A 27,673-nucleotide genomic window follows, 5' to 3' on the forward strand; every position below is an offset into this window, starting at 1 on the left:
AATTGTGAAGTAATGTAAATAATGGTAAAAACCGTCTCCACAGTTTCTGATGGTCAATCCATCCTGGTATTTTATGTCTAGTCTTTTCTTCTGATGATCTGATCAAATTTCAATCTATTCTCTACTAGATACTTACCTTCAACTTTTAGTGGTATCATTCTACTCTGAATGTTGTCCAAATCCAGGATATTTCACATTTTATCTCTGGTATAATAGCTTGCCAGTACTGTCATACTGACACCAATTATCAAGTTACCCAGCCGGTACACTACCCTCTTGTCAGTGTATATATTGTGTTGTGTTCCTTCATTAAATAGAAACCAGATGTTCATTCCTATATGCATAATCCAGAATGCTAAAATCATGTACATCAAGTCTACATATAAATTTCAAAACTACCAAACAATATGTTCTCATGCATATCAGAGCCACATAAGAATTCTTGTCAGCCACAACTACAAGAGGAAAAAACAACGCATTTCATAAATGCACAAAATTTCAATTCCAGCCTGACAACAGGCCACTGCATAGACTGCTGTTGAGTACATGGACTGCTTTTTAATACCCAGTCTATGACGGATTGCTGAGAACAGGGAGGTTTACCAGTTTTAGTTGTTGGCCATAACTGCACAGAATCCCAGACCGATCAGAAGTAGGTAAAATGTGTTGAACAATTGATTCTATGTCATCACTGTCTGTGTCTGTGAGTTTGAATGACTTCAGTAAGTTTCCACTCACAGAATCATAAATTATTAAACAACCCTGGAAGTACAACAAGTATCAAACAAAAATAACTCTCTCTCTCTCTCTCTCTCTCTCACACACACACACACGTGAACACACACACACACACACACACACACACACACACACACACACACACACACACACACACACACACACACACACGTGAACACACATGCACGCAAGTACACTCACACACACGCATGTATTCTCCCTCCCTCCCTCCCTCCCTCCCTCCCTCCCTCCCTCCCTCCCTCCCTCCCTCCCTCCCTCCCTCCCTCCCTCCCTCCCTCCCTCCCTCCCTCCCTCTCTCTCTCTCTCTCTCTCTCTCTCTCTCTCACACACACACACACACACGTGCACGCAAGTGCACTCACACACACGCATTCACTCTCCCTCCCCCTCCCTCCCTTCCTCTCCCACACGCATGCACACACATGCACACACACACACACACGCATTCACTCTCCCTCTCCCCTCCCTCCCTCCCTCTCACACACACACACACACACATGCACGTTCACACACATGCGTGTGTGCACACACACACACACACACTCACACACACACACACACACACACACACACACACACACACTCACACACACACACACACACACACACACACACACACACACACACACACCACATGCACACACATTCGTGCTCACACAGACACATGCACACTTGCTCGAGTGTGCATCACTCCACACAACACATGAGACAGTTGCTGACCTTGCTGCCACAGACCACAACGTTGCCATGCAATAAACTTGAAGCCAAACAACCCTCACAAGCCTATGATAAGAAGTGAAATTGAATGTCACTATGTCAATAAACAACAGCTAGCAACCACAAAGAATTCTGTCACCTACTTGTTGTATGAGACGACATAAGTGTCCAGTAATGACATCCCACACACGCACTTCACCATCAGCTGCAGCACTCAGCACCACATTATGATTACAATCAACACACTGAATTGCTGTCTTGTGGCCATTAGCAATCCAAAGAGATTTTCCTTGAGAGAGTTGCCACAACCTTACAGTGCAGTCAGCTGAACCACTGACAACCAACCTTTCCTGGAATACAAAGTGACAAACCAGTTAAATAATATGTACAGTCTCTTACCCCAAGGTCTAGTGGGTAAGCGTGAATACTCAGATTGGTTACTTTATAATTAAACATACTGTGCCGTTTCAGTAGCAAGGTTCAAAGATTATACAAGTGCTCAAAGCATATAGATTGTGCATTTTTGTCAAAAAACAGCAGCCTCTTAATTTGTCAAACATGCAGCTGTTCAAATGTTGCTATTTATAAATGACTACAAGTTAATTTATATAATTGTCTCAATTTACTTTCACAGAACCCTAAGTGCTTTCTCACAAGACTCCACAATTCTTCAAAACCTCTGGGCTATTAAAATCAAGCCCTACATTAAATTACAGTTACCCTATTGTAGGGACAAGATATCTGGGTTATTGACAACATAATAAGGGCTTCCTGAAAATAGTTATTTGGGGGAGCCACGGCCAGTTATTGAAGAGGATGCCCCTCGTGACCAAGGTCCAATAAAAATAAACATGGATACCTATCAACTACTTATTATGGATTAACTAATTTTGCATAATATTACTTGGCCACCTCTCCTAAAGCTGAGCTGTTGCATGTTGGCAAGATGTTTCATTGTGGTTTGATTGGTATTAAACATGCTATATCAGATGGTAGTCTATCTTTCTATTAGGTATAGTAGTCCATTTTGACATGGCATATGTTTACACGTCAATGGTTTAATGGCATAATGATGGCAATGTGGCAGAGGCAGCTTCAGAGCAACCCAAACTGGAGTTGTAAATTTACTGGTCACATACAGGACTCGTCAATTTGCTCAATTTATATAAATAATAAGATTGGGTTATTGTGCTCAAGTGTTACTATAAACAAAAACCTCTTAGCAACAAGCGAATACACAGGTAAACATGCAACAAATACAATTATATAATGTAGGGTTCAGATCATTTGCTTTTCTGTTAAGCCAACTGCCCTTTGAAGCACTTGTGTTCAAATAGAATCACCGAAAAATTCTCAATGTCTAATTTGTAAATTATATGCAACCCTGCATCACTTCAGATATCACGATATTCTATCTAGAAGTTCTATCTATCATGAGTAGTCGAACATGCCACAGCCACACAGAACACTAAGGGGGAACTGTAATGGACAGATGAAAACCATTCCTTATGTTGCCAATAGACAGTTATAGTTAGATAAATCATATGAAAACAGTTTTAGATTTTCAGTTGTGTCTTTGCCAACCAAGAATTAGAATTATCTTTCTGTTACTGAGAGATCAACTGCTGTGAAAGAAATAAGAACAAGTGTGGAGAACAACTCAGCACTAGAGAAGTCAAGTTTCAAGCTGTTCCAATAATTTGCTAGTGACATCCTCTGCACTAGAACCTTCACACAGAATAGAAGTGTGTTCAAGAATCAGGCAGGCAAGAATTGCAAAATATGACAGTAATCAAACAGATAGTTTGCTCAGAACGAGCTTGCAAGTGATCTGCCCATTGTACAAAGATGTAGTTTTAGAATCTAATGACCCGGATGTTGTTCAAATCATGCTTGCAATCTCTATCTGCATGTACCATTGAAACAAGCTACTGGTACTCTGTCTTTTCTCCTTGTCAAGATTTAAACCAGAAAGTAATGCTTCAGCTACAACAGTGCCCTCAATGATCCTAAGCGTAAACATGCAGTTCAATGGCTGTATGCAGATCTTTGTAAACGTGTACATGTGATGACAAGATGAAGTTGTACCTTCACTGAACAAGCCCTTTGAGAAACTGCCATCATTTTAGTATCCATTTCAAGGTCAAAGTAGATTTGCTACAGAATTCAAGATGTGACCATTCCAATGGTTCACTACTAATAGTGTTTACTCTGCACATGATATGTGTAAGACTCCCTCAATGACATGTACTCAGTACCACATACTTTACAGAAACTTGGTGAACTAAAACTAACTTTGATCTGCTATTTTCCAGAGGGACGCAGTTGATAAATCTAATACTATTTCTAGTCATACATACAAAAACCTGAACCATATTAACAGCATGAAAAAATTTCTGTTGTATGCAGTTACCCATTAATGCTGAATAGGATTGTGCTAAGAATGCATTAAGAAGTAGCAAGTTAGCTGATAGCTGAGTCTGTTATTAAAGGTTTTCACACCACCTGATTTGATGCCAACAAAGCCACTATGTGTACAGTGACTGTCTTACTCATTTGCTTATTGTTCTTCACCTGGCTTTAGTATAAGCAACCATAACTTAGTGAAAGACTATGAAACAAGAATACTATACAACTCTTTAACCCTGGTTTACAATATGAGCTGGTAGCATGAATGGACCACCGTTCATCCGAGCGGCAGGTATGGTAAAACGAAAACGGAGGTGGAGCGGCGAGGCGCTCAGAATAACATCAAGTTCTATTTCAGCTGCAAGACTAGTGGTTGCTGCTGGACAGTAACCAACCACTTGTAAAATTCATATCACGTGTCTTCGTATCCCAGATCTATCACGTGAATCTAGCATGCTTGCTTTTAACCCATACCTACACACAACCTGTGTCCTATGCTGTTGTATTGTAAACAGTCTCGCATTACCGGTAACAGCAGCAGAAACAGCAGAATGGCATCTGTTTCCACTACCGGCAGCCACTCATTGTAAACCAGGCTTTACACTTCTGTGGTTCTATATGCTTACACTGAGACAGAGAGATGTAATGTCACTTGTATGGCCAATAAGAATTGCTGTGAGTGAGAAGCTGTCTACATTGAATACCTAAAGACAACAAGTGTATTATTACAACTAGAGTAAACAAATAAATGTTTGTTGTTAGTTACAAGAAAGTGAAGTCTGACAAATCCATGTTATAGTCTATTGTCTGTCAATGCTGTCTGTTTGTTTTCTGCCCTATATGAGAACTGTACCAGAATCTGGTGAGTAAAAAATTTATGTTGTCATCATCCTCTCAGCAGGGTGAGTGGGATGTTTACCTTCAACTGGGTGCCCACCATTCCCACAGGGTAAGTCCCAGAGAGGTACAGTGTTTCCGTGTAATCCATATGGCGGCATTAAATGGCATATCAATTTTGATTGTCTGCACCACAAAGATTTCGCCAGCTCTCGACAGCATGCCCAGTAGATATCAATGGCCAACAGCAAAAACACTGATCCTCACTCCAACGATCACAGAACTCCCCACCGATGGAAACAAAACTCCTCTCACAGACACAACCAGATAAGCAGAGAGGGAAAGAACCAACAAATTCATTTCATTATAGTGCTTTCGTCACTCGTATGATGTTGTGCTCAACCAGATCAGTCTGGTTCGCAAGGCATCTTGTAGGCACCAGAAGAAAACCCTGTCTCAGAGGTGCTTAGAGATTATCATGGCTGTCTAGACAGAAGAACATGACTTTACGCAGGATCCAACTAAGCACTGCTTCCTGTAAGTGCTGGAGGTTGTGATGACCAGGAGTAATGTCCAGCCACCGTATAATACCTGCGTGCACTGTGCCCAACACTCCCAACACCACCGGAACAACTAGTGTCCGACACTGCCACATGTAGCTTTACCTCCACCCACAAGTCACTGTATTTCATCAACTTCTCAGCCTGTTTCATGGCAACGTTGCCATCAGCAGGACACCTGCTCTTACTTCTGTAACTGATGTCAGGACGATTGGCACCGACCTTCTTAGCAGTAGGGATGGCTGCATCTCACAGGTCATCCGTCTCTACGAACATATCAGGATGATGCCGGTACCATCTGCTCTCCAGTGGAACCCCAACCTGACGACAAATGTCCCAGTGAATAATGAAGGCCACCTGATTGTGTCTATCAGTGTAGTCCATCAATGCCAAGCCACTACAGCCTGCCACAATGTGGTCAACTGTTGCCAGGTATGCACTGCACAAGTGGCATGTGGGACTGACATCTCGATGCAGAAAGTTGCACTCATAATACCGAGTCTGAAGAGCTTGGTCTTGAGCAGCAACAACCAGTCCCTTGGTTGAAGCAGGAAGATTCTTCAGCCATCTGCAGGTCTTTTCCATGTTCACAGGTGGTTTCTCAATGAGACAGCAATACTGACCATGCAAAGGTTTCTACCACAGGACTGTACACGAAGGGAACTGCTGCACTTGCGGAAATGTTTTGCGTCTGTCTGAGACGTTTGCTTGAAGACACCACAGGATAGTCCCACTTCCATGCAGACTCTTCGACTTGCTGTCCCTAGAGAGACTCCTCTGCAGCTGTGCAGTAAACTGATGAGCCATGCGTCGGATCGAATGAGAGGACCCCTAGCATCACGCTCCTGTACCATTTGCATGAAGAGATCAGAGCTGCTACAAAGGTAACAGTCCTACCCCACAACACAAGACTGATACGTCGACTCGATCTGTTGTAACCCTCAACACCCTCAGTGCAAGGAGGGTACAGCCGGTCAACGTCTGCCGCAGGATGGTGGACACCGTGCATAGAAAGAAGTTTCCTGGTCCGTCGATCAAGCTGTTGCGGGTCCGTGGTCCTCCAATGAATGACACCAAAACCGTAACTGAAAACCGCCAGTGGAAACCCATTGATGACCTAAATCTTGTTGCGACTGTACGACTTGGTTAATATTATGTCGTCATCACCCTCTAAGTAGGGTAACTGGGGTCTTTAACCACAACTGGGCGACCTCCAACCAGGCAGGTAAGTCACAGAGAGGTACATGTTCCGTGTAATCCATATGGTGCTTCAATTATTGATTGCGTGTGCTACGGGGATTTCGCCAGCTCTAAACAGCATGCCCAGTAGATATCAATGACTACCAGGAAAGCACTGCTCCTCATTGGTAACGGTCCCCATGCCAGATCACAGAAACTTCTGTTCAACAGAAACAAGTCTACTCTCACAAACATAGTCAAACTGACAATGAGAAAAAACAACAGACTCGTTTCATTATATGTGTCGTTATGCCCCTCCATAACATACTGAAAAAGAAGTCATGATGTATGTTCTTGGAAGCAAAGTCGTTGTTTCAATACAGGGAGATCCCTTAACCATGGCCATGTATGTCGTCGGTACTTTGCTCTCTTGATTTCTAAGATTAATGGCATATGCAAGCAAGTCTGGTATGCCAATGATGCTACAGGAGCTGGCTCTACCACAAAAGTCTGTAAATGGTGGGATAATCTGCTTGAGAATGAACAACAGTTTGATACTTTGCAAACCCAAGCAACTGCTGGTTAATTTTCAAGCCTACAGCTAAAGCTCAAGCTGAGGAAGTGTTCAAGGACACCAATGTTCACATTACTACCGCTGACAAATGGCATTTGGGTGCTGTTTTGGGAGAAAGTTGTGATACCACTGATTATATGTTAAAGAAAAGGTTGCTAAATAAGTAGAGCAAGTCATCAACCTATCTAAAATTGCTACAACACAACCTGATGCTGCCTACTTGGCATTTACACATGGTCTAAGTATCTATTATATACAGTGACCGGCATAACTATAGATCCACCTAGATAAATCTAGCGCACGCGACCACAACCGTAAATTGAATTAAAGTTTATGGAAGTTCTGCTTCACTAATCTTGTTGCATTTGACTCCTGCAGACAGAGTATTAACAACACATATCTATGGTTGGTTTATTGTTAAACCTAGGCTTTTCCTAAACTTTCTATAGGCATAAGAGTGAGAATGGGTCGCTTGGCGCCTAGCTGACTGAAACAGTAGACTAAAAGGCTTTGCTTTCTCTGAGATTTGTTGTGGCTTTTCTAGAAGCAGGTTTAAGTTTATTCTGACTAATGACATTGAAACGTATGGTTCAGCACTTAGTGGCCTTCTCTGGATCGCCGCATTCCTCCTGGGAACACACGCTATCAAGTTTTCGACCATGTCTTGGGAAATCCCCATTTATATGCATCCTATAATTTGCTTCCCAGAGTCATTCTTGAGTTTCAAGACGGTGCTAATTATCAACTAGTGCCACAGATTTTCATTTGGATTGGCATCGCGTTACTCCAGCTGAAAAATCAAGGCGTGGGTTCAGTCCTCGAGTGTCCAGGTGCTGGTGTGCTACTGGCCACTCGCGAAGACGACGACGCTGGTGTTCCGGTGTCATCGTGGCTTCTTGCAAGGTCAACACGCGTTGACACCTTTTTTGAGATGACAAACAATGGATCTCTCAGATAGGAACTTGCCTGTTGCAGTGGCAAAGCGTCTGCTCAGCTGCCTCGCGACGTAGCTTTTCTATCTAATGGCGAATCTCTCTAACAAACAATCGTCTCGTCTAGTCATCACTTTCTTTCTCCTGACATTTTCCTGCAAACCCTACTGCCCACAGACAGCCTCTTCAGACACTTCTGAACTGCTCCTCGTGATTTTTCGGCAAATGTTGTACTAACACGTTGGGAGACACTGTTTTCGTGTCGGGCTTCGATTGTGCCACGAGTTTCTGGACTAAGTTGTAGACCACGCAGCCTATGGCAAGGAGAGGAAACAGCACAAAATTGTCATGACCAAACAAGAAAACAGCTGAATGAATAGGCTGTACAGCATGCCTAGTTTTATGCATAGAGCATTTGGTGCCCCACATAAAACAGCTGATTGTCTCAGCTGCACTCAAATCTTCAATCGTCTTGCAACAAACCGGAAGTGAGTGTTTCCGTTGTGTAGAGTAATGTTGACAGACAACATCTAAAATTTGCATAACAATTGGGCTAAACAGTCCACAAACTATTGGTAAAACAAGAAATAGTCATTGCTCAAGCCCGGAGACAATCATTTGCATGTGCATGACTTATGTGACGTCGCAGAAAAATCTTTTGTTATTTTGTAAAGTAATAAGCTGCTTGTCTCTCTATATCAAGGCAAAGAAGTAAGATATTGGCAGCAACCCATTTTCGTCAGTTGTTGACGTGCTCATCGCATAATTGAGAATACAGAAATCAACCCCACACTAGACAGTGCTGATGTAGCTAGTTGCCAGACTACCGTAAATCTTTACTCTAAAATCGCTTGAAAAACTACGAAGACCAGCTGTGTTGAAAACAGCATGACCAACCTGAGTATCTAAAGCATCGCTATCATTGTATTTAATTAAGTTCTGCAACAAAATTTGTTTACATTTTGTACTATATCACACACGCTAGGTGGATCTATAATTATGCCGGTCACTGTATATTTGTCCCGCACAGTTCAAAGCATTTCCCATCGTTTGACCGCACTAGAGACAGCTATTCGTCAACACTTTCTTCCAGCTCTGACTGGTCAAGTTGCATTCAGTGATGATATAAGGAAACTATTGGCGCTGCCATGTCGACTTGGTGGTCTGAACATTATGATCCTATGCAAATAGCTGATTAGCAATTTCATGCATCAATTCAAATATCTGCTCCTCTTGCAGCTTTAATAGTAGCCCAAGAGCCATCTTATTCAATTAAAAGTGACTCTATCAGACAAACAAAGAGGGTCTTAATAATGAAAAAACAAGCAGAAAGACAGAACATTCTGAAAAGTCTGCAAGAGACAGCTTCACTGTCTATCAAGAGATCGATAGAGGTGGCAATGGAAAAAGAAGCATCAATACATAGTTGTTTGACTGTACCACCTATTCAGCAACATGATTTCCAACTACATCAAGCTGATTTTCGGAATGCTATATGTCTGAGATATAGATGGCCATTGGAAGAAGATCCGTTGCATTACCCTTGCAGGTCAAACTTTGGAATTAATCATGTAATAATCTGCCCTAAAGGCAGTTTTCCAACATTTAGACACAACGAAGTAAGAGACATCACAGCAGATTTGCTATCTGACATCTGCTCAAATGTTGCTGTGGAGACTCATCTTCATGACCTTTCTGGAGAAAATCTTCACTGGGGTACTGCAAATTCTGATGTATCTGCACGTGAAGTTTGGCGAAGAGATGAACGCGCACCATTTTTCGACATCATGGTATTCTATCCTACCGTGCCAAGTTACAGACGCACCAACCTTCAACAAGTATACAGGAACCACAAACAAGAAAACAATGTGCATACCGCAAAAGAGTTAGAGAGATTGAAAGGAGAAGCTTCACTCCACTAGTATTTCTTCCAATGGAGGGATGGGCAAAGAAGCTACCACATTTTCCAAGCATATAGCTAACATCATTTCAAACAATCAAAATACCTCTTATGCACAAACAATGTCTATGATTAGATGGACAAAGTTTTGCTCTATTAAGATCGGCAATTCTGTGTGTTCCAGAGGTGAGATCCAAACCACATTGTCCACTCAAATTGGACATGATGGACACTGTGCAGAGTGAAGCTCGTCTTGAGCTCTCTCACTAAGTCTTTTCTTTTAACAGAAGCATAGCTGTTCTTTCTACTTGACATAGTTTCTTTTTATAATTGCAGTTGCTGTAGCAGTGTGTTGCTGGTATTGTAGTTGTTAAAGCTATATCACTAAAGTTGTTGTGCCGTGTTCCTAATTATTATGCGTGTCGTTATGCCCCTCCATGATGGGCAAGTGGGGTCTTTACCCCATCTGGGTGCCCACAAACCTGGCCGGTGAGTCCAGCAGGGTACATGTTTCTGTGTAATCCACACGATGATCAATGACTAGCCAATTTGATATACACTGCAGGCATTACGGTGACCGCAAACTTGGAACAGCATGCCTAGTGGATACCAATGACTACCAGAAAAGCACTGAATGTCATCGTCAACGGACAGACTACAGAAACTCCCCAACGACTGAAATGAGTCATATTCTCAAGGACAAAGCTAGATAAACATGAGAAAGAAAGACAGACAGACAAGTTTCATAATTTACTGTCGCCACTGGGGCTTGAGATGTAGCTCAGCAAAGGCACTTATGCACGAGTTTTCGTAAATTTTGACAACATTATGCAAATGCTTGAGTGGCTTTCATGCGCATCATAGCAAGAAAATTTGTTGATCCCATGTCTATTGATGCCTTTGTTGCATGTAGACTGATACCTCTCAACAAGAATCCAGGAATTCGACTGATAGAAGTGTGTGAGACAGTCAGAAGGATTATCGAAAAATGTATTTTAGCGGTTATTAAACCTGATGTTCTATTAGCCACTGAAGCAGCTCAACTATGAGAAGGTCAGGTTGCTGGCTGTGAAGCAGCTAGCCATGCACTGAACTCATTGTATGCCAACTCTACACTAAAGGTGTCCTTTTGGTAGACGCATCCAATGCATTATACAGCTTGAACCGTCAAGTTGCTTCGCAAAACGTAGCAGTAACTGGTCCAGCAATATACCTTGTACTAGCCAACTGTTACTGAACACCTTGCCAGCTATTTGTCAGCAGTGAAACTTTGCTGTCACAAGAAGGCACTACCCAAGGAGACCCTTTGGCCATGGCTATGTATGCCCCACTGTTCCACTGATTGATAAAATAATATCACTGAACAGTTATCAAGTCTGGTATGCTGATGATGCAGCTGCAAATGGGACTTTGTCTTCTCTCAAACGATGGTGGACTAATCTTGTCACCATTGGTCCCAAATTTGGTTATTTTCCCAATGCCAGTAAATCCTGGTTAGTTGTTAACGCAGAACACTTGGAAGAAGCCAAGAAGATATTTGCTAATAGCCAAATCAATGTTACCAAATCAGAAAGAAACTATTTAGGAGCACCTCTGGGCAATCTAGAATATTGCAATTCCTTTACAAAGGGCAAAGTGACAAACAGGATAGCACAAATAGAACAAATAGCTTACATTGCAAAGTCCCAACCTCATGCATCGTATTGTGCTTTGGTACATGGCCTGCAAGGCAAGTGGAGTTACTCAACAAGAACTGTCCAATATACTAGAGCAGATCTGGCGCCGTTAGAATGTGTCATCAGAACCAAGCTCATTCCTGTGCTCACTGACCAGAATCAACCCAGAAATACCATCAGAAGATTGCCTTCCTTGCTTTGTCGCTCTGGTGGCCTGGACATACGTGATCCAACTATACAGTGTACAGAAATTGATACATCTAGAACGGTCACAGATTCTTTTATTGCAGCAATCTTACAACAACGCAGATGTCTGAATGATGTCTCCAACATTCAAAGCCAGTTAATGTCATCCGTAAAATTATAAAAACAAGAAAGTGTAAAAAATGTATATGATGCTGATTCAACAACTATCATCATAATTGAAAAAAGCTGTAGATTTGACAAGTGAGTTGGAAGCTTCTAATTGGTTGACTGCACTATCGCTAGACGAGCACAGATTCTATATCCACTAAGCAGCTTCTTGTGATGCAGTACAGTTGAGGTATGGCTGGCGTCCAAAACATTTGTCAGACTTTTGCGTCTTTGGAGCACCATTAGTTCAACCACACCTTGGCTTGTCCCACAGGAGGATTTACTTCATTACGTCACAATGAGGTTTGTGATCTTTTGGACAAACGGGTAAGGAGGTCTGCTCCAACGTAGACATAGAACCTAGACTTCAAACTTAGATGGAGAGTCGCTGCAAATACTGAACAAGATGCTCGTCTGGATATTTCAGTGTGCATGTTGTATGGGGAGGTCGCCTATAGAAGTTTTTTGACGTCCGAGTCTTTAATCCTAATTGCCCTTCTTACACTTCATCGTTGATCAACTCGCTGTTTCTTAGACATGAACTGCACAAGCGACGGCAATATGAGCAATGAGTCCTACAAGTTGAACACGAATCCTTCACTCCCATCATACTTTCATGTGGCGGAACAAGCAAAATTACATCAACATTTGTTAAAACTGGCTTCTATGCTCGAAGAAAAAGAAGTCTACATACAGCACATTAAGTTGGACATTAAGTTGGACATTAAGTTGGATACGATGCAGATTAGCTTTTTCATTGATCCAGTCATCCATCATGTGCCTGTGAGAATGCCAATCAAAATCAAAGTCATACCTGCCACACATCAATATTCCTCTTGCAACAAGTGTTGTAGCAATAACTAAACTTTGCATCATTCTTAGTTTTGTTGGACTATAGCGTAATATCGAAATCCATTACAAGTTTCATTACTATTGTTATTGCTGCTGTTGTTGTTGTTGCTGTTGTTGTTGTTGTTATTATTATTACCTCCCACTTTGAGATGCAACATGTGGTAACTTGTTCTACACAAGAATTGGCCTTTTCAGTCATCAAAGGAACATCCACAAGAGCCAAGGTGTAATAAGCCTAAAACCCATTGTAAAAACTGATTCCTCGATAACAAGGCTCAGCCCATGACGAGTTCTTATTTTATTCTATTTTCCAAATATGGTGTAGTTGAATATACCACACCACTACTGTTATTACTATTACCTTCACCAGATGGTCAGCACTGCCAGATATAACATATCCTTCTCCACACTTCAAATGGCTAACTGGTTCATGGTGAGCTTGAACAGTAGAAACACATCTCCAACGTATGACACCGCTAGCAGCTTGTTGAATACAATACATGCCAATGCATCCATTCAACCGGCCAATAACTAGCCTAAAAAGACAAGACTAATAGGGTAGTCACTACCACTCATTCTTAGCTTCATTAATACCTGCTAGCAGATGAATCAGCAAAGCAACAACGCAAAGCACCTGAACTATTGTCACCAATCGTACACTGACTTCTTGTAACCACATTGTAGAGCTACAAGAAAAGAAACACAGAATGTAAAGTGTTAAACTAAAATCCATTAACACAAACGTTTTAACCTCTTTTATGATTAATTACTTACCTACACCTACTGTATAGTTGTTGGTATTTAGTCTTAGTTCTCTTAATCACGTGTACACAAAACTAACACAAAACTTGTTATGAAAAAATTGTTATAGAACTTTTCTTTCAGTAGTCAATGAACTCAGGCGTACCTCCATTAATAACTTAAGTTATAGAGGTTTAGCTGACATTTTATGTAGTTTGCTGTACCATAAAACCAAAAAATCGTGTAGTACATTATATCGTGCGTTTCGTGCGGTCGAACTGACATTGCACGAATTGCATGCACACAACATAAACCTATATTGTGCATGCATGATTCTTTAGCACCTGTTACCGAACAGCATCCGTTTCTTCCATGTTGATCTGCGATTTCTTTCAGCATATTACGCCAAAAGAAAAGAGCATATTTGTCCCTGTTCCGGTTAATGGAGAGGAAGAGGTTGCCAATGATGCCGTTGGAGATGAAAATACCGACCTACTAGCTACAGCCAAACGAAGAAACATGACAAGTCAGCACATGTACAGTGAAGAAGTGAGGGCAGCTATTGGAAAGTATGCAGCCCACCACGGGCATGCTGCAGCAGCCAGACACTTCACTAGGCAACTGCGCTGGAACGTGCCTGAGTCGACAGTCCGCAAGTTCCGTGATTTGTACAAGGTGGAATTGCAACGCCAAGCAGCTACTTCAACGCATCATGGACCGATTGCCGTTACCACTCTCCCTCCTAGACAACGTGGACGTAGTCCAATGCTTGGGGACCTGGATTGTGTGGTTCGATTACGTAATTAAATTACAAGCTGCTGGAGGCATTGTCACGACACGTGTTGTTGAAGCAGCAGCAAAGGGCATCTTGCAGGCATGTAACAGATACCTTCTAAAGGAAAACGGGGGCACAGTTGACATCACTCAGTCCTACGCCCGATCTCTACTGACTCGAAAGAAATTTGTCAAACGAAAATGATCTACTGCAGCAAAACTTCCTCTTGCCGAATTCGAGGCGCTCAAGGTTGACATTGTGACGCGAATCAAACAGAAGGTTGCAAAACACAACATTCCACCTCAACTGGTTCCAACTGGGATCAAACAGCTGTCCAGATAGTTCCATCATCACAGTGGACCAGGAGAAACAAGGAACAGGTAGAATTTCGATCAAAGGAATGAACGACAAACGAGAAATAACGGCATTGCTAACAATCTCAGCTTCAGGCAACATGTTGCCTTCATAAGTTCTACTTGAGGGCAAAACAGAGAAATGCCACCCAACATTTAATTTTCCAGAGAACTGGAATATGTGGCACACACCAAACCATTGGGCTAATGAGGCTACAGTTCTACGCGCCATTGACACCATCCTGAAGCCTTACCTAAAGAAAGCCAAGGCTCAATTAGGACTTCCAGAGTCACAGATAGCATTGCTGATCTTGGACGTGTTCCGGGCTTATCGAGTTCAATCAGTGCTAGACAAATTCAAGTTGGAGTCTATTCTGTGTGTCTTTGTTCCTGCCAACTGCACTGACAGACTTCAACCTCTTGATATGTGCGTGAATAAGCCCTTGAAAGACCACATGAAGCAGAGTTTTGTGGCATGGTATTCTGACAAAGTTTCATGTCACTTATCCAGTGGAGACAAAGTGGATACACTGGTAGTTGGTTTGCAAATCAGTGTTTTGAAAGCATTAGCTGCTCAATGGTTATTGAATGCATTCGATTACTGTGCACATCATCTTGACATTGCCAACGCATTTAGATCAGTTGGAATTGATTTCAGTCTGTGACCTGGTGTTGTATTTGCTGTTCTACTAGAAATTAACAATCTGTGATAAACAGTTTTATGAGTGTACATGGCTGCCAATCGCACAATTTAAAACTGCACAATAGAGTTGAATAAGTGATTTTGGACAAAATCGCACATATTATGTACACACGATTTTCTGGTTTTACGGTATCTATCCAAGGTCATCACACAAGGAAATTTGATATATCCAATAAAAATCTAATTATCTATCTAATGAATCATCTAGATATACACATGGATTGTAATGACAGATTGTGTTTCTTAGCTTGACTGTTTGCTTGATCACAATTTTCATATGTGTTGACATGTTAATTGTGTCTCAATAAGAGGTGCTGTGCTATGCATATAAATCTAATTAAATAAGCTGGCAGATGTTACTGTAAGAAAGTCCATTGGTACATCTTTTGAGAGCTTATGAAGTGAGCTTCTGTTTTCTTAAGTTTAGCATCCTGAAAAACTTGTAGTACATTTAGTTAGATACCGCAGCAGAGAGAAGTCGCACTTGGTTCGTTGTGTTGTCACAGCATCTGTAGACAACTCCTCATCATCAATGTTTATGGATCGCTGAAAATAGAAGTGCCTGAGAGTGTTAGCAGACACACCTGTGAGTGCCAGATACCAGAGCACATGTCAGTCTGCTTCCAAAATGGCAGAGGACACGCCATGATGCTCACACAAAATCGTGATAGCCATATTTTCAAACTGATCAAAAAATGAAGAAAATTATTCTGCTTTGCTGTGTAGTTTCAACTTTAACCTTGGCCCTGACATGCCTCAGAGCATACATAAGTCTGCATACTTAAAAATTTCCCCTTACTCCATTACCATTGTCCATGTGGTGAAGTTTTAGACGTCTTTGTCAACTGTCTCTAAGGCTGTGCAACAAATGCTGCATAACACAGTGCTGTCTCGGTTATAATGAATCACGACAAGCAAATCTTTACAATGCAATTTGAGTTAATACTTATTCTACATTTGACATATCTGTCAAGAACATAGAGGCAGTCTTCGAATCTTATTGGAGCCCACAAAACATCAAAACAACTCAAGAGAAAATAAGGCTTCTCAGGCTTTAGTGTATTCAGTTGAATGCATGATCTTCCATATCGATCTTCATTGCTACAACATTCGATTTATATCCCTAACAACACTTAGAGAGACACTTTTTAACTATCAATCTGTGGGCTGTCAATAAAATAATGGCCGTACTAACAACTTTTTGAAAACTATATTGGTGATTTCCATACAATAGGTCCTAATTAATAATCACATGCTCCTTATAATTTGATATTACGAGTTAGCAATCCTAAACACAGTATTTACCTCTTGTAAAAATTGCACGGAATTTGTTCATAAAACTACAGAAGAAATCTCTTATTGTTTTCTGCAAGTATAGTCAGTTTTAGTAACAAAGCAAGCATAACATAAACTACAAAACAAACATAACAGCAACAACAAACTAAACATAGCACTATAACCATACCAACAAAAAACCTTAATTTTGATGTCTCAGTAAATGTGAATGCTCACCTCAATAACACCATCACCATACCCGACTGCTAACATCTTGTTTCTAATTGCCAATGACCAAGGCACCTCTGGAAAGTGATTGTGAGAAGTGGTTGCATACAGCTGACCATTTGAACCATGTACACCAAAACCCTGTATTCCTTGTGCAGTATCAGATGCTTTGATATGCAAACTTTTCTGTAGTGACACAGTGCTCCTTCGCTTCAGCCCATCATTTTCTTGACACTTTCCAAATGTAGGCAATACATTATCAGTTTTGTTGTTGTGACAATGAGACAAACGACAAAACTTTTGCACACAACAGCCACTAGTCAAATTCCACACTCGAATCTCTCCACCAAGGCAAGAGCTGGCAGCAAGGGAGTTGTCCAGAGCAATACATTCCACTTCCTAGAGAGCATAAAACAACAATGCTACTGACCTCATGATTCCATTGAAGAACAGCTAGTGTTTTGATATCTCAAGTACACTACTAATAACAACTCATGTCAGCATGTTCAGTTCTCAACACATGCAACTCACAAAACACTGCCATACAATGTTTCATTTTTCTATCACCAAAACATCAACATAAACAGCAGTGAATACCATATGCAATACCAGGTGAGGTATATGATTGCATGAAGTCTGTATTGCTGATAGCCTAATATAATTTATAGCTTTAATCTTTAAAATAACTCCACAACATTAAAAAGTAAAGCAAACTAATAACTGTCACCTGTTTGTGTTGTTTTAGAGTCACTGGTCTCAAGTGAGGAAAGACTTGAGAATGTCGGCTCTCTTCAGAAAGTAATGTCTTCTCTTTGACACACCAGTACAGCTGTATAATGTACCACACAGCAATTGCAAGAAACAGAATAAAGATAATGACAAAAGCAACAGTTTTTTGGTGAGTAGACATTTCGGGATCGCCAGATAGAAAGATTAGGAAATCAAGAAAACTGGCAAATGGTCCACTGCTAATCCAGCCTTCATCATGCATTTGTGTTTCAGTGGCAGAATCCCGATTTCTATTAGAAGTGGCTTGAACAAAGATTGGAGGAAGGACATTGATATACCTTTATAAACAGTAACACAATAATTCAACCTTACTAATGAAAACATGTAATCATAGCTGTACCGTCCATTTGTTGTCTTATTATAAAGGTGAAGAAAAGATGGCCAGTGTAAGCGTGTCAGCGCATAAAGATTCCTGGTGTATGATTCTTGCAAAGCTTCCACTGGAGAAGTTCCCAACATCAAATGATCTGTCGATGCCTTCACATTACCAAACTCATAATTGGTTTGATTTAGAAGGTGAGGCGTAGACAATGACACTTGGTGCTCTGAGAATGTGGTAGCAAGTTGAGGAGATGCAACAATTGAATAGTATGTCAGATACAAAACATAACAAGCAAAGCTAATCTAAAACAACACCAAAGTAAGTCATAAGACCTATAGCAGCAACACCTTGTAACACTAGCTAGTAAGATATTGGTCAAATACACAACCACACCATAAGTCATGACAATGAAACACGTGAAATTGATTGAAAATCTAATTGTGGTTTTGGATAGATTACAAGCTGAAGGAGTAACGAAGTAAAATGCCATTTTGCCCAAGAAAAAGTAAAATTCTTAAAACACATCATCAATGCTGAAGGAATTAGATCCGACCCCAGCAAAGCCATGCAATATTGAGATTGAGAGAGCCACAAAGCAAAGAAGTATGACGCTTTCTTGAGATAAATTACCATGAAAGATTTATCCAAAATTTATCATCGACAGCAGAACCTTTGAAAGCATCAATGAGCCCACGCAGTGTTTGGTATTAGAAAGAGCCTTAAAGGAAAGCATTTGCCAAGTCTGAAAAAGGCATTATTCGAAGCACTGATATCAATTGGCTGTCTATGATCCCAACCGTGAAACATGTGAATGGCGGACGCATAGTCATTTAGACTCGGCGCAGTCCTCGAACAACGACAACAAAAGGGAAATTGGAGACCAGTGTCTATGCATCAAGAACATTGTCTGAAACTGAAAATAAGTATGCCCAATTGGAAAAAGAAACATTAGCAACGTGGGGACGTAAGCGTTTTTTCTCAATACTTGTTGGGAAAACAATTCAAGTGATCACTGATCACAAACCTCTTGTGTCATTACTGGGAAACAAGAATTTAGAGGAATTATCACCTAGGATAGAGACAAGGATGAGACTAATGCGATATCAGTACAATATAGCAGTGTGGAAAATGGCGGTAGGACATCGGACAATGTCCCACCAAATGTGTTGTTTGTCCAACCAAATCCACTTTAGGCGTAATGTTCTTGTTTCTCAGCATGTGATGGGCTTTCCAATATGGTGTTAATTTCATGAGCGTAGGTGCCTCCTAGTATGATTTATCCAAAGAAAACCTTAGCTGAGACATACTGTAGCTGTCCAGTAAGTCACCTAGAGCTACTTTGCTCCCACTTTGGGTCTGGAAGTTGATAATGCACTTGTCTTTGTTTAGAAACCACTTAGTAGGTGCTGCTATTCCAAATAGCTTCATTTGCAACACAACACTATGAGAAACACAGTACAGTAGGCATAGCTACTGCTACGAGATAACAAGCCAACGTTCCAACAAAAGTGGTTTTCCTTTCTTAGCATGATATAGATGCATTACTTTGGTAAAAACTCTCATGTATCAAAAAACAATGGAATGCAATTACAGTATTTAGCACATAACCAAACCATATAGTTAACCATTGTCATATGATAACAGCTTATAAAAATTGTATGCAAAATGGCTGCAGCAGGGTGGGACGTATTGATACATGTCACACCTACATAAATGAATGTCCTACCTAAGCTCAGTTTGTCTGAGCCAAAATAATTCCCTATTTTCCACACTGACATAGGGCATGTGCCCAGCAGAGAATTAGGAACAGCAGACACGTTATCAAGAAGTCCCATCAACGCGACTACTGCGAAAGATGACACATTACAACAAAAAAATCAAGAATTGGGTACATTAAGTCATCAGTGAATTGCCAGCAACAGACAAAAGACTTGAACAGGTAAGACAAATGCAGAAGCAAGACCCAACACGTCGACAAATTAGAAATTTTGTACAAGACGGTTGGCCAGAGCATGGAATCAGTGGAGAATGAAAGCTATACATGCAAGTAGCCACTGAGTTGACAATTCAAGATGATCTTCTACTGAGAGGATGCAGATTGATAATACCTAAAGGATTAAGGAAAGAAATATTGAAGTGTCTACACAACGGACAAGAGAATTTTTAAGTGCTGAAAAAAGCAAAACAATCGATATGGTGGCCTGGGAGGAGCACAGAGCTCAAAGAGTATGTGGAGAAGTGGGCAATTTGTTGCAAAAAAAAAACCCAACAAAGCCCCTAATTCTCACAGAATTCTTAAGTTGCCATGGCAAAACGTAGCCACTGACCTATTGATGTTCAAAGAAAAGTCATATATTGTTGTTATAGATTACTTCTCACGTTATATCGAATTGAGAGCACTGCAAAACACAATGTCAAGAGAAGTGATCTGGCACCTATAAGAAATATTTTCTAGACATCGAATACTTGACGTTGAAAGGTCCGATAATGGATCACAATATACTTCGGAAGAGTTCAAGCAATTTGCTAGAGACTATGGATTTATTCATGTGACATCAAGCCCTAAATTCCCTCAGTCTAATGGAGAGGCAGAGTCCGCAGTCTAGATAGTCAAAAACATTCTAAAGAAATGTAAAGATCCAAATCTAGCACTTCTAGAGTACAGAGCAACATCTCTGAGTAATGGGTAAAGTCCTTCCGAATTGCTAATAAGTCGAAGATTACGAACAACGATACCAATCCAGTCAGAACAACAAAAACCAAATATTCCAAACTTAACCAGTCTTCAAAAGAGGGAAAATCAATGTAGACAACAACAGAGAGACAATTACAAAACAAGACCTGCAGCAAGACTTACCAAAATTATAGAAAGGAGAGACGATGTGGGCAAGAGAAAATGAATGTAAGAAAATGTATCGTTTGAAGTATTACCAAGACCTTATCTAGATAAATAGATTACATGACGTCACACAGGCACATACAAGTATCGGTATTGGAATGACTGTGTAGTCATTGGATTAGGGGCTAGTGCGTATGATATCAAAGTCTTGTGTTGAGCAATATAATGCGTCTAATCCACTACGTGAACACGACTCGAGGGCTCCCCACAGCATACAATCAATCGGCAATGTGTATCGAAGAGTTACTAGTACCAAACCAACAACCTGAAGAAATGGTACAACTAGCAGAAAGCAGTCGTGGCAGACCCCTTCTTGTTGGGCCGGCATTGGACGAAAAAGTGTCTTGCATGCCTTGCAAGACAGCGGCTGCATTGTCCACCAAAAAAGGGTAGTGTTGGGCTGCACATTGGCAATAACTTACAGAACCCACCATCACTGCTGCAAGAACAAAACTGTAGCCTTAACTTTAGAACAGCAAATGAAGGGAATGTTCATGTTGTAATTCTTTTTACAAGAGAGCTCACTTTGTAAAAAGAAATCAACTAAGGCTTCTAAAATAATTGCTGAAAAACTTCCAGAAGCAGAAAATATGTATTCTAATCACCACAGCAGTAACGACACAAGACATTCCTTCAGACTTGATCATGGAGACAGGGCTTCGGGTGGTTCCTGTAGATCAATAGACAATTGTCAGGTAAGGCATGAAGCAGGTGGCACTAAAGAGACAGGTGGCACTAAAGAGACAGGAAGACAAGCATGAGATAACCCGCACGTTAGAATGAACTCTCTCTCTCAAATCCTGCTTCCTCCTCATGTCATTTTCCAAGGAAAGACAGAACGCTGCCATCCATGTGGGACTATCAATCTATCCCACAGAATAGAACACTTGGCATTTGCAATCCCACTGCTGTACGCAAGAGATAATGCTGCAGTACATTCAATAAGTTCTGCTTTCCTGGACGAAACAAACAAGAGAAAGCAAAGGCTTCCAAAGACGTAGAAATCTCTGCTGTATACAAGAAGGCTCACAGGACAAACGACATGATCCAAGCTCTCACAAAGTGTGGATATGAGATTGTTATATACCTGGGAATTGTATATTAGAACTGCAACCACTAACAAAAAGATTCACTTGTTGATATGCTTATAGAGTGTGCCCGACCATGGAAATTCACAGGAGATGATGCTACAGCAGCCATAGTGTCGATTTCTCCAGATTTGCAGTTGTCTGTAGTCAAGGCCGTTCATGCAAAGTGGCTAATCCAATCTTTTGAAGCTGTCAACAACACATCACCTTGACCTTATTCAAAGTGAATGCGACAAGCTGGAATACGTACGGCGCTTTCTTTGAATGATGAAAGGAATGTCAATAGTAAAATGGCAGATCATCAGTGTCCTACTTTAGTAAATGCTAAACATATGCTTGAACTGAAGGACAGTGTAAGTACAAGCAATACTAATGCCATATTTGTTCCATCAGTGGTAGTTGCAAGCACTCAGATCAAAGAGCCTTCACAAACATTTCCAATTTCATCTCCGCGAGTCTCTAATTGGTAGACAACATGGCAGCTCAGCCTGCACTACTATAGTAATATTGGTTCCACACAGATTTATCTGTGAAAGACTACAAACGTCTTATAAAAAGGGAAATCTGCCCCTGACAAACACCTGTGGCACTGTAATATTATGGCTTCAGCACCATAATACATATGAGAGCTGTGGAATGAAAGGGCTTTTGTCTATTGACCAAGAGTTGTCCGTGTTGAGTAAAGTGAACATGAAATTAAAAAGACATCTTTGTAACTGAAGACTTTGAATGGAAGAAATTGGTAATTGGTCTTGTTGAAGCTGCAAAGGAGTTTCCAGATGGGCTAGCTGCTGGAGTTTTAGTGACTAACCTCTATATAATTATGATGGGTGCCACATCAGAAAGACGAATCTATGTTTATGATTGTCATAACCACATCCCACATTATGAAGCATTAGTTGCTCTGTCTGGTTCATCTTCTGCTGATGCCATTGCTAAATATCTGTTAGAGTATTTTCAGAAACACTTTGAGTTGAGTGACATTATAGTGTTGCAAACCGGACAAGTTGCACAAAGAGATTTTCATTTTGGTCTTCTGTTGTTCTAAAACCAGTGAATTGTTCAGTTGGATCTTGTGTTGTAGTACATCATCAACATCACTAATGACGATTTGCAGTCAGTTGCCATCCAAGAAAAATTTTAATTTAGTACATTTAATAGTTGTACAAACAATACGAAAATCAAATGCATACAAAAATTTACAGTATTTAGTATCTGCTTTCACAAAAGTCCAATTACACGAAGTTAGAATGACTTGCGCCAACAGCTTCTACTAATTACAATATTTGTCACAGGCTGACCACAAACAGCTGATGTTCAGGAAGGCCAACAAAAAGACTATATTTTTAAAAAGTAGTAGTTATAGCAACACCTTTATACATTTCATGAGCAACACATCGTCTGTGACATAACAACCATTGCCTACTAAATGGTAGCAACCTGCCTGCCATTTATATCAACACAAGACAATAAAAAATGCTTTCACCATTAATTGAGCACTTGAAAATATTACTCAATTTCAATTAGTGTAACTGCTTCTGAACATGTATGATGGGACCTCCCTCTCCAAACTGTTTATAAAACAGTGGCCTAGACATTGAAAGTCTCATATTCTCGACTGAGTGCCCTAGTGGGGATGGGTCTCAAGGTAAATCCTTGCAGTCAGTCATTTTCATTATTTAGTCGGGCATTGTCCAATGCCCAACCGTTATTTTCCACACTGACTGGCAGTACATGTAGTAATGGTCTATTTAACATACGTAACATAACCTAACGCAACCAAAACCCTGCATATATCAGTACTATTTCAAATACAACATATGACATCAGTATCAGTAGTATTAACTATTACATAGCTATGGGCTGTGTTCACACTGGGGTTTAAAACTGGGTTTGCCACTGCTTAGCATAACCAATTACAATAATCGGGTCAGTTTACGACATGAATGTGGGTTAGAGCAGGGCTAGCCTAGCCCTTCCGAAATGTAGGGTTAGCACTGGGTTTAGCTGGAGTTAGCGCTCGTCAAAACATTCCAGTTTATTCATATCGCGTATCACAGCAATGAATCAAAGAAGATTGCTCTACTTTGTGTTGGTCTGGCAGTTTTTCTTGAGCAAATCGAATCAGCAGCATGACTTGTGAAATTCTGTAGTGAAAGATGTTGTTGCATCCATAGATTCAGGCAACTGTTGCTGTTCTATCATACGCATGTGGTCCCTACACCTAGAGAAGGCACTCGAAGATGGAAAGTGGTTGGAAGACGTTTCATTTCTTGCACGGGAATTGAGTAGCATAGCTTGAATACATGATACAATCAGTTGCAGTCTACTAGAGTTCACACACCCTAATTAGAAGCAACTGGACAAGCTCAAGATGTGAGAGCACACTTTGCGCATGATACCACAGCAGGGTGTTATGATTAATTAGTGCACCCCCCTCCCCGGGTTTGCTAACCCAAGTGTGAACACAACCATGATTAAGTACAAAAATTTAGACTCACAGTAACAAACTTTTGCACAAGTCTCGTTCGAGCAATAAAGTAAGCCAGTGAAAGCTGCTTTGGAGTTCTACCAGTTGCACCAACTCCTTTATGATTCCATCTGCTTGATGTAATGTGGCCATTCGAATGATTCCATGACTTTGAATTTAATCTTATCATTGGCGATGATGGATTGATACCTTGCATATTACTGTATTCTGATTTTACAGGATCAACAACTTTCAAGTCAGTGCCTAAATCAAACAACAACACTTGACTGTAACAACTTGTATTCTTTCCTTGGATCAATCTACACCTTGCTGGTTAGAGTTACAATATGATAAATCACCCCAGGTCAACTTATGTGTAGTGACATCAACTATCTATATGCAAATCCACACCATTACAAAATCATTAGGTTCAAATAGCTTATAAGTGGGAGCTACTAACCTCCATTTGCCGTATGTCAATTGAAAGAACCGATGTAAAGAAAAAAGTTTGCAGTAGAAAATCACTTGAAACTCCAGCAATAGCCAAAAGGCAGAATTCCTATAAGCAGAGGCAGAAGGCTGAAGGTAACAATTGCTCAAACAAGTTGTGTCAGAAATATCTTGCTAATATCGTGCAATAACATAACCAACTTACACTGAACTCTACCCATGTAAGGAGAAGTGATCACTATATGCTGCTATGAAATGGACTGATTCAAATTTATGTACCAGCTAAATATCCATACATTAAATTAATAGTGTTCCATTTATGGCAGACAAATTCCCACATATAGCACTAACTGCTGCATATTGGGCAAAGACAACATAAAATCCTGGAGACTCGTCTAATCATGCAGCTTGACATTCTATTGGAAGTTGTTATTTCCATTGCATAGCACACATGTAGCAAACTTTAGCCATTTGATGCATGTACACAGGGAAACGCAGGTACGTGTAATTCTAAAGAATGCAAGTACTGCATACTTGAAAAATCTTGCTTTTATCCATGCCACTGGTAATAAATGACACACTCCATGTGTACTGTCTGAGGTCACAAATGGGTCAAATTGTGTGTGTGTGTGTGTGTGTGTGTGTGTGTGTGTGTGTGTGTGCACGCGCACGCGCTTGTGTGGTGTGTATTGTGTGTGTGTGTGTGTGTGTGTGTGTGTGTGTGTGTGTGTGTGTGTGTGTGCGCGCGCACATGTGTGTGTGTGTGTGTGTGTGTGTGTGTGTGTGTGTGTGTGTGTGTGTGCTGGCCCACCATCCCATTCTCCGCACCGGCAGGTTATCTATTAATATTACTAATGGTTAGTAAAGTTAATTAGTCTAATGTTGTATGCAAATTTATGTTGTTACATGAGTTCACATGCATTTTTACTCCGTTCTGAAAAATTAGCAGCCAGACGGAATTCTTATTCATAGTTATATCCCGTTCAATTATATCCCGTTCAATTATATCCCGTTCAATTATATCCCGTTCAATTATATCCCGTTCAATTATATCCTGTTCTGAGAAATTAGCAAAAATTGAGTATCCCAAAGTATGCAAATTTGTATATTGCTGCAAGAGTATCCCGTTCTTATGTATTATGAAGTGTACCTCAGAAGAATTATCAGCCGGACAGAATTCTCATAAAGAATTTCGTTCAGAGTTATATCCCGGTCAATGGTATTCCGTTCTGAGACTATTGATTGTTATATAGCTAGTATCCCTTCGAAGACAGAAAATGTAACGGAGTGTCCCGTTTCCAAAAATCCCGTTGATTAATTGGTTGAAGCCATTTCAACAGTCCCGCTGGTCACCGTATTACTTCAAAAACCTTGCTGCCATTGTGAGGAACAGGTGTATCAAACTTGGCATCTACTTGATACAAAATCCCGCTCGGAAATATATCCGAGCAGCATGAACTGGAAGTCATGTGCAGTTACGTACTCACGTGGATAATCTGGTCTCCGTATGTATAACAAGTCACGACTCGTGCTGACACTCGCCATTTCGACAGTCTCGCTGAACGTCGTCACTTTGAAGACATTGCTGGCGTTGCGGGGAACAGGTATGGGCATATCAAATGTGGTAGCTCTTGGACGGGCATAGACGAGCAAACGACTGTGGGCAGTTTTTCAAGACCTGGATATAAGCAAAAACATCTTCCCTTTCCTGATGTCATCCGAAATAAACAACACGCCTCGCTCATACCGTCCGATGTCGGGAATGGCAGTTTAAATTCGGTGCAGATCCAATACGCCGTTACGGAAATATTCGCACGCGAGTGGAGAAGAATTGGAGGCGGGTTCCATCGGCTGGAAATTGTGTTGTTGCAGGAGAAGTACGAAAGACAACGACAGCTTAACTTTCAAACTCTTGGTGGAGATCGAACTCGCTGTCTCGGAGATCCTCTCCTACATACGAACACACACACACACACACACACACACACACACACACACACACACACACACACACACACACACACACACACACACACACACACACACAGCTGTCCTTTATATATAGTAGATATTGCTCTAAGTGTCCAACAGAACAAAGACCTCTAACAAAAACCTTTCCACGATAAACCTGGCGTTATATAGCCATACTGACATTTGCTCGTGTAAGATATTAACAGCTATGCTAAGAGTTGTATTATGAACAGTAGCTGAATGAGATGCTATTATTTTCTGTGTTTCAAAACTAGACTTAGCCCAATAACCAAGACTTTCTACAACTAGCGGTATAAACGAACCAGATTTCAGGACTTCGTCACCATGTTTCATATCATACCCTTCAACTTCAGCCTCTGTAGCTGATCCACGATTAGAAATGACATGTATAATGTGACTGGGGCTGTAATGAGTTCCTCACTGAAACATAAAAAGGCAGGACATCCTCCTAAAATCAAGATGATACAAGTCACCGGGATGTTTCAAGTTTTATGCACTACAACATTGTTCAATTCTTGAACTCTTGCTTTCAGAAAGAAGGTAATGAAAGAGTACGTAGCGTAAAGCATCATGGTGTTTGATCCCAAGACTTTGGTTTCCATAACCTAAATGATCTCCAAAGACTTCGAGAATGTGCCCACAAGAACGCCGGGAACATTCAGTGGAGGAGGGAAGAGTGGTATACCAAGAAGAACCCACATAGCAATCTTCTCTAGACATGGATAAGACAAGTGTAGGGTTGAGGTTGCCCCGTGCCATGCTCTAGTGTGAGGAGCCGCAAGAGTACTGAGTCTCACTTGATCACGAAGACTACTTACAGATTTCTACTTAATAAGCGC

General features: G+C 40.8%; 1 protein-coding gene across 1 annotated transcript; it reads right to left on the reverse strand.

Moving 5' to 3' along the window:
* Nucleotides 1-327: 327 nt before the first annotated feature.
* Nucleotides 328-26,375, reverse strand: LOC134192271 (uncharacterized). The gene is made up of 13 exons (XM_062660993.1): nucleotides 25,993-26,375; nucleotides 24,853-24,951; nucleotides 24,719-24,785; nucleotides 24,424-24,656; nucleotides 17,954-18,237; nucleotides 17,552-17,891; nucleotides 16,834-17,223; nucleotides 13,344-13,435; nucleotides 13,111-13,285; nucleotides 4,512-4,589; nucleotides 1,620-1,826; nucleotides 1,480-1,542; nucleotides 328-762 (listed from the first exon to the last, which is right to left on the reverse strand). Exons 2-13 carry the CDS (start codon nucleotides 24,856-24,858, stop codon nucleotides 571-573), a joined length of 2,127 nt encoding a protein of 708 aa, XP_062516977.1. The 5' UTR covers nucleotides 24,859-24,951; nucleotides 25,993-26,375; the 3' UTR covers nucleotides 328-570.
* Between the last annotated feature and the right edge of the window lie 1,298 nt (nucleotides 26,376-27,673).

Source organism: Corticium candelabrum, chromosome 16 (assembly GCF_963422355.1).
Source record: "Corticium candelabrum chromosome 16, ooCorCand1.1, whole genome shotgun sequence".
Taxonomy (NCBI): domain Eukaryota; kingdom Metazoa; phylum Porifera; class Homoscleromorpha; order Homosclerophorida; family Plakinidae; genus Corticium; species Corticium candelabrum.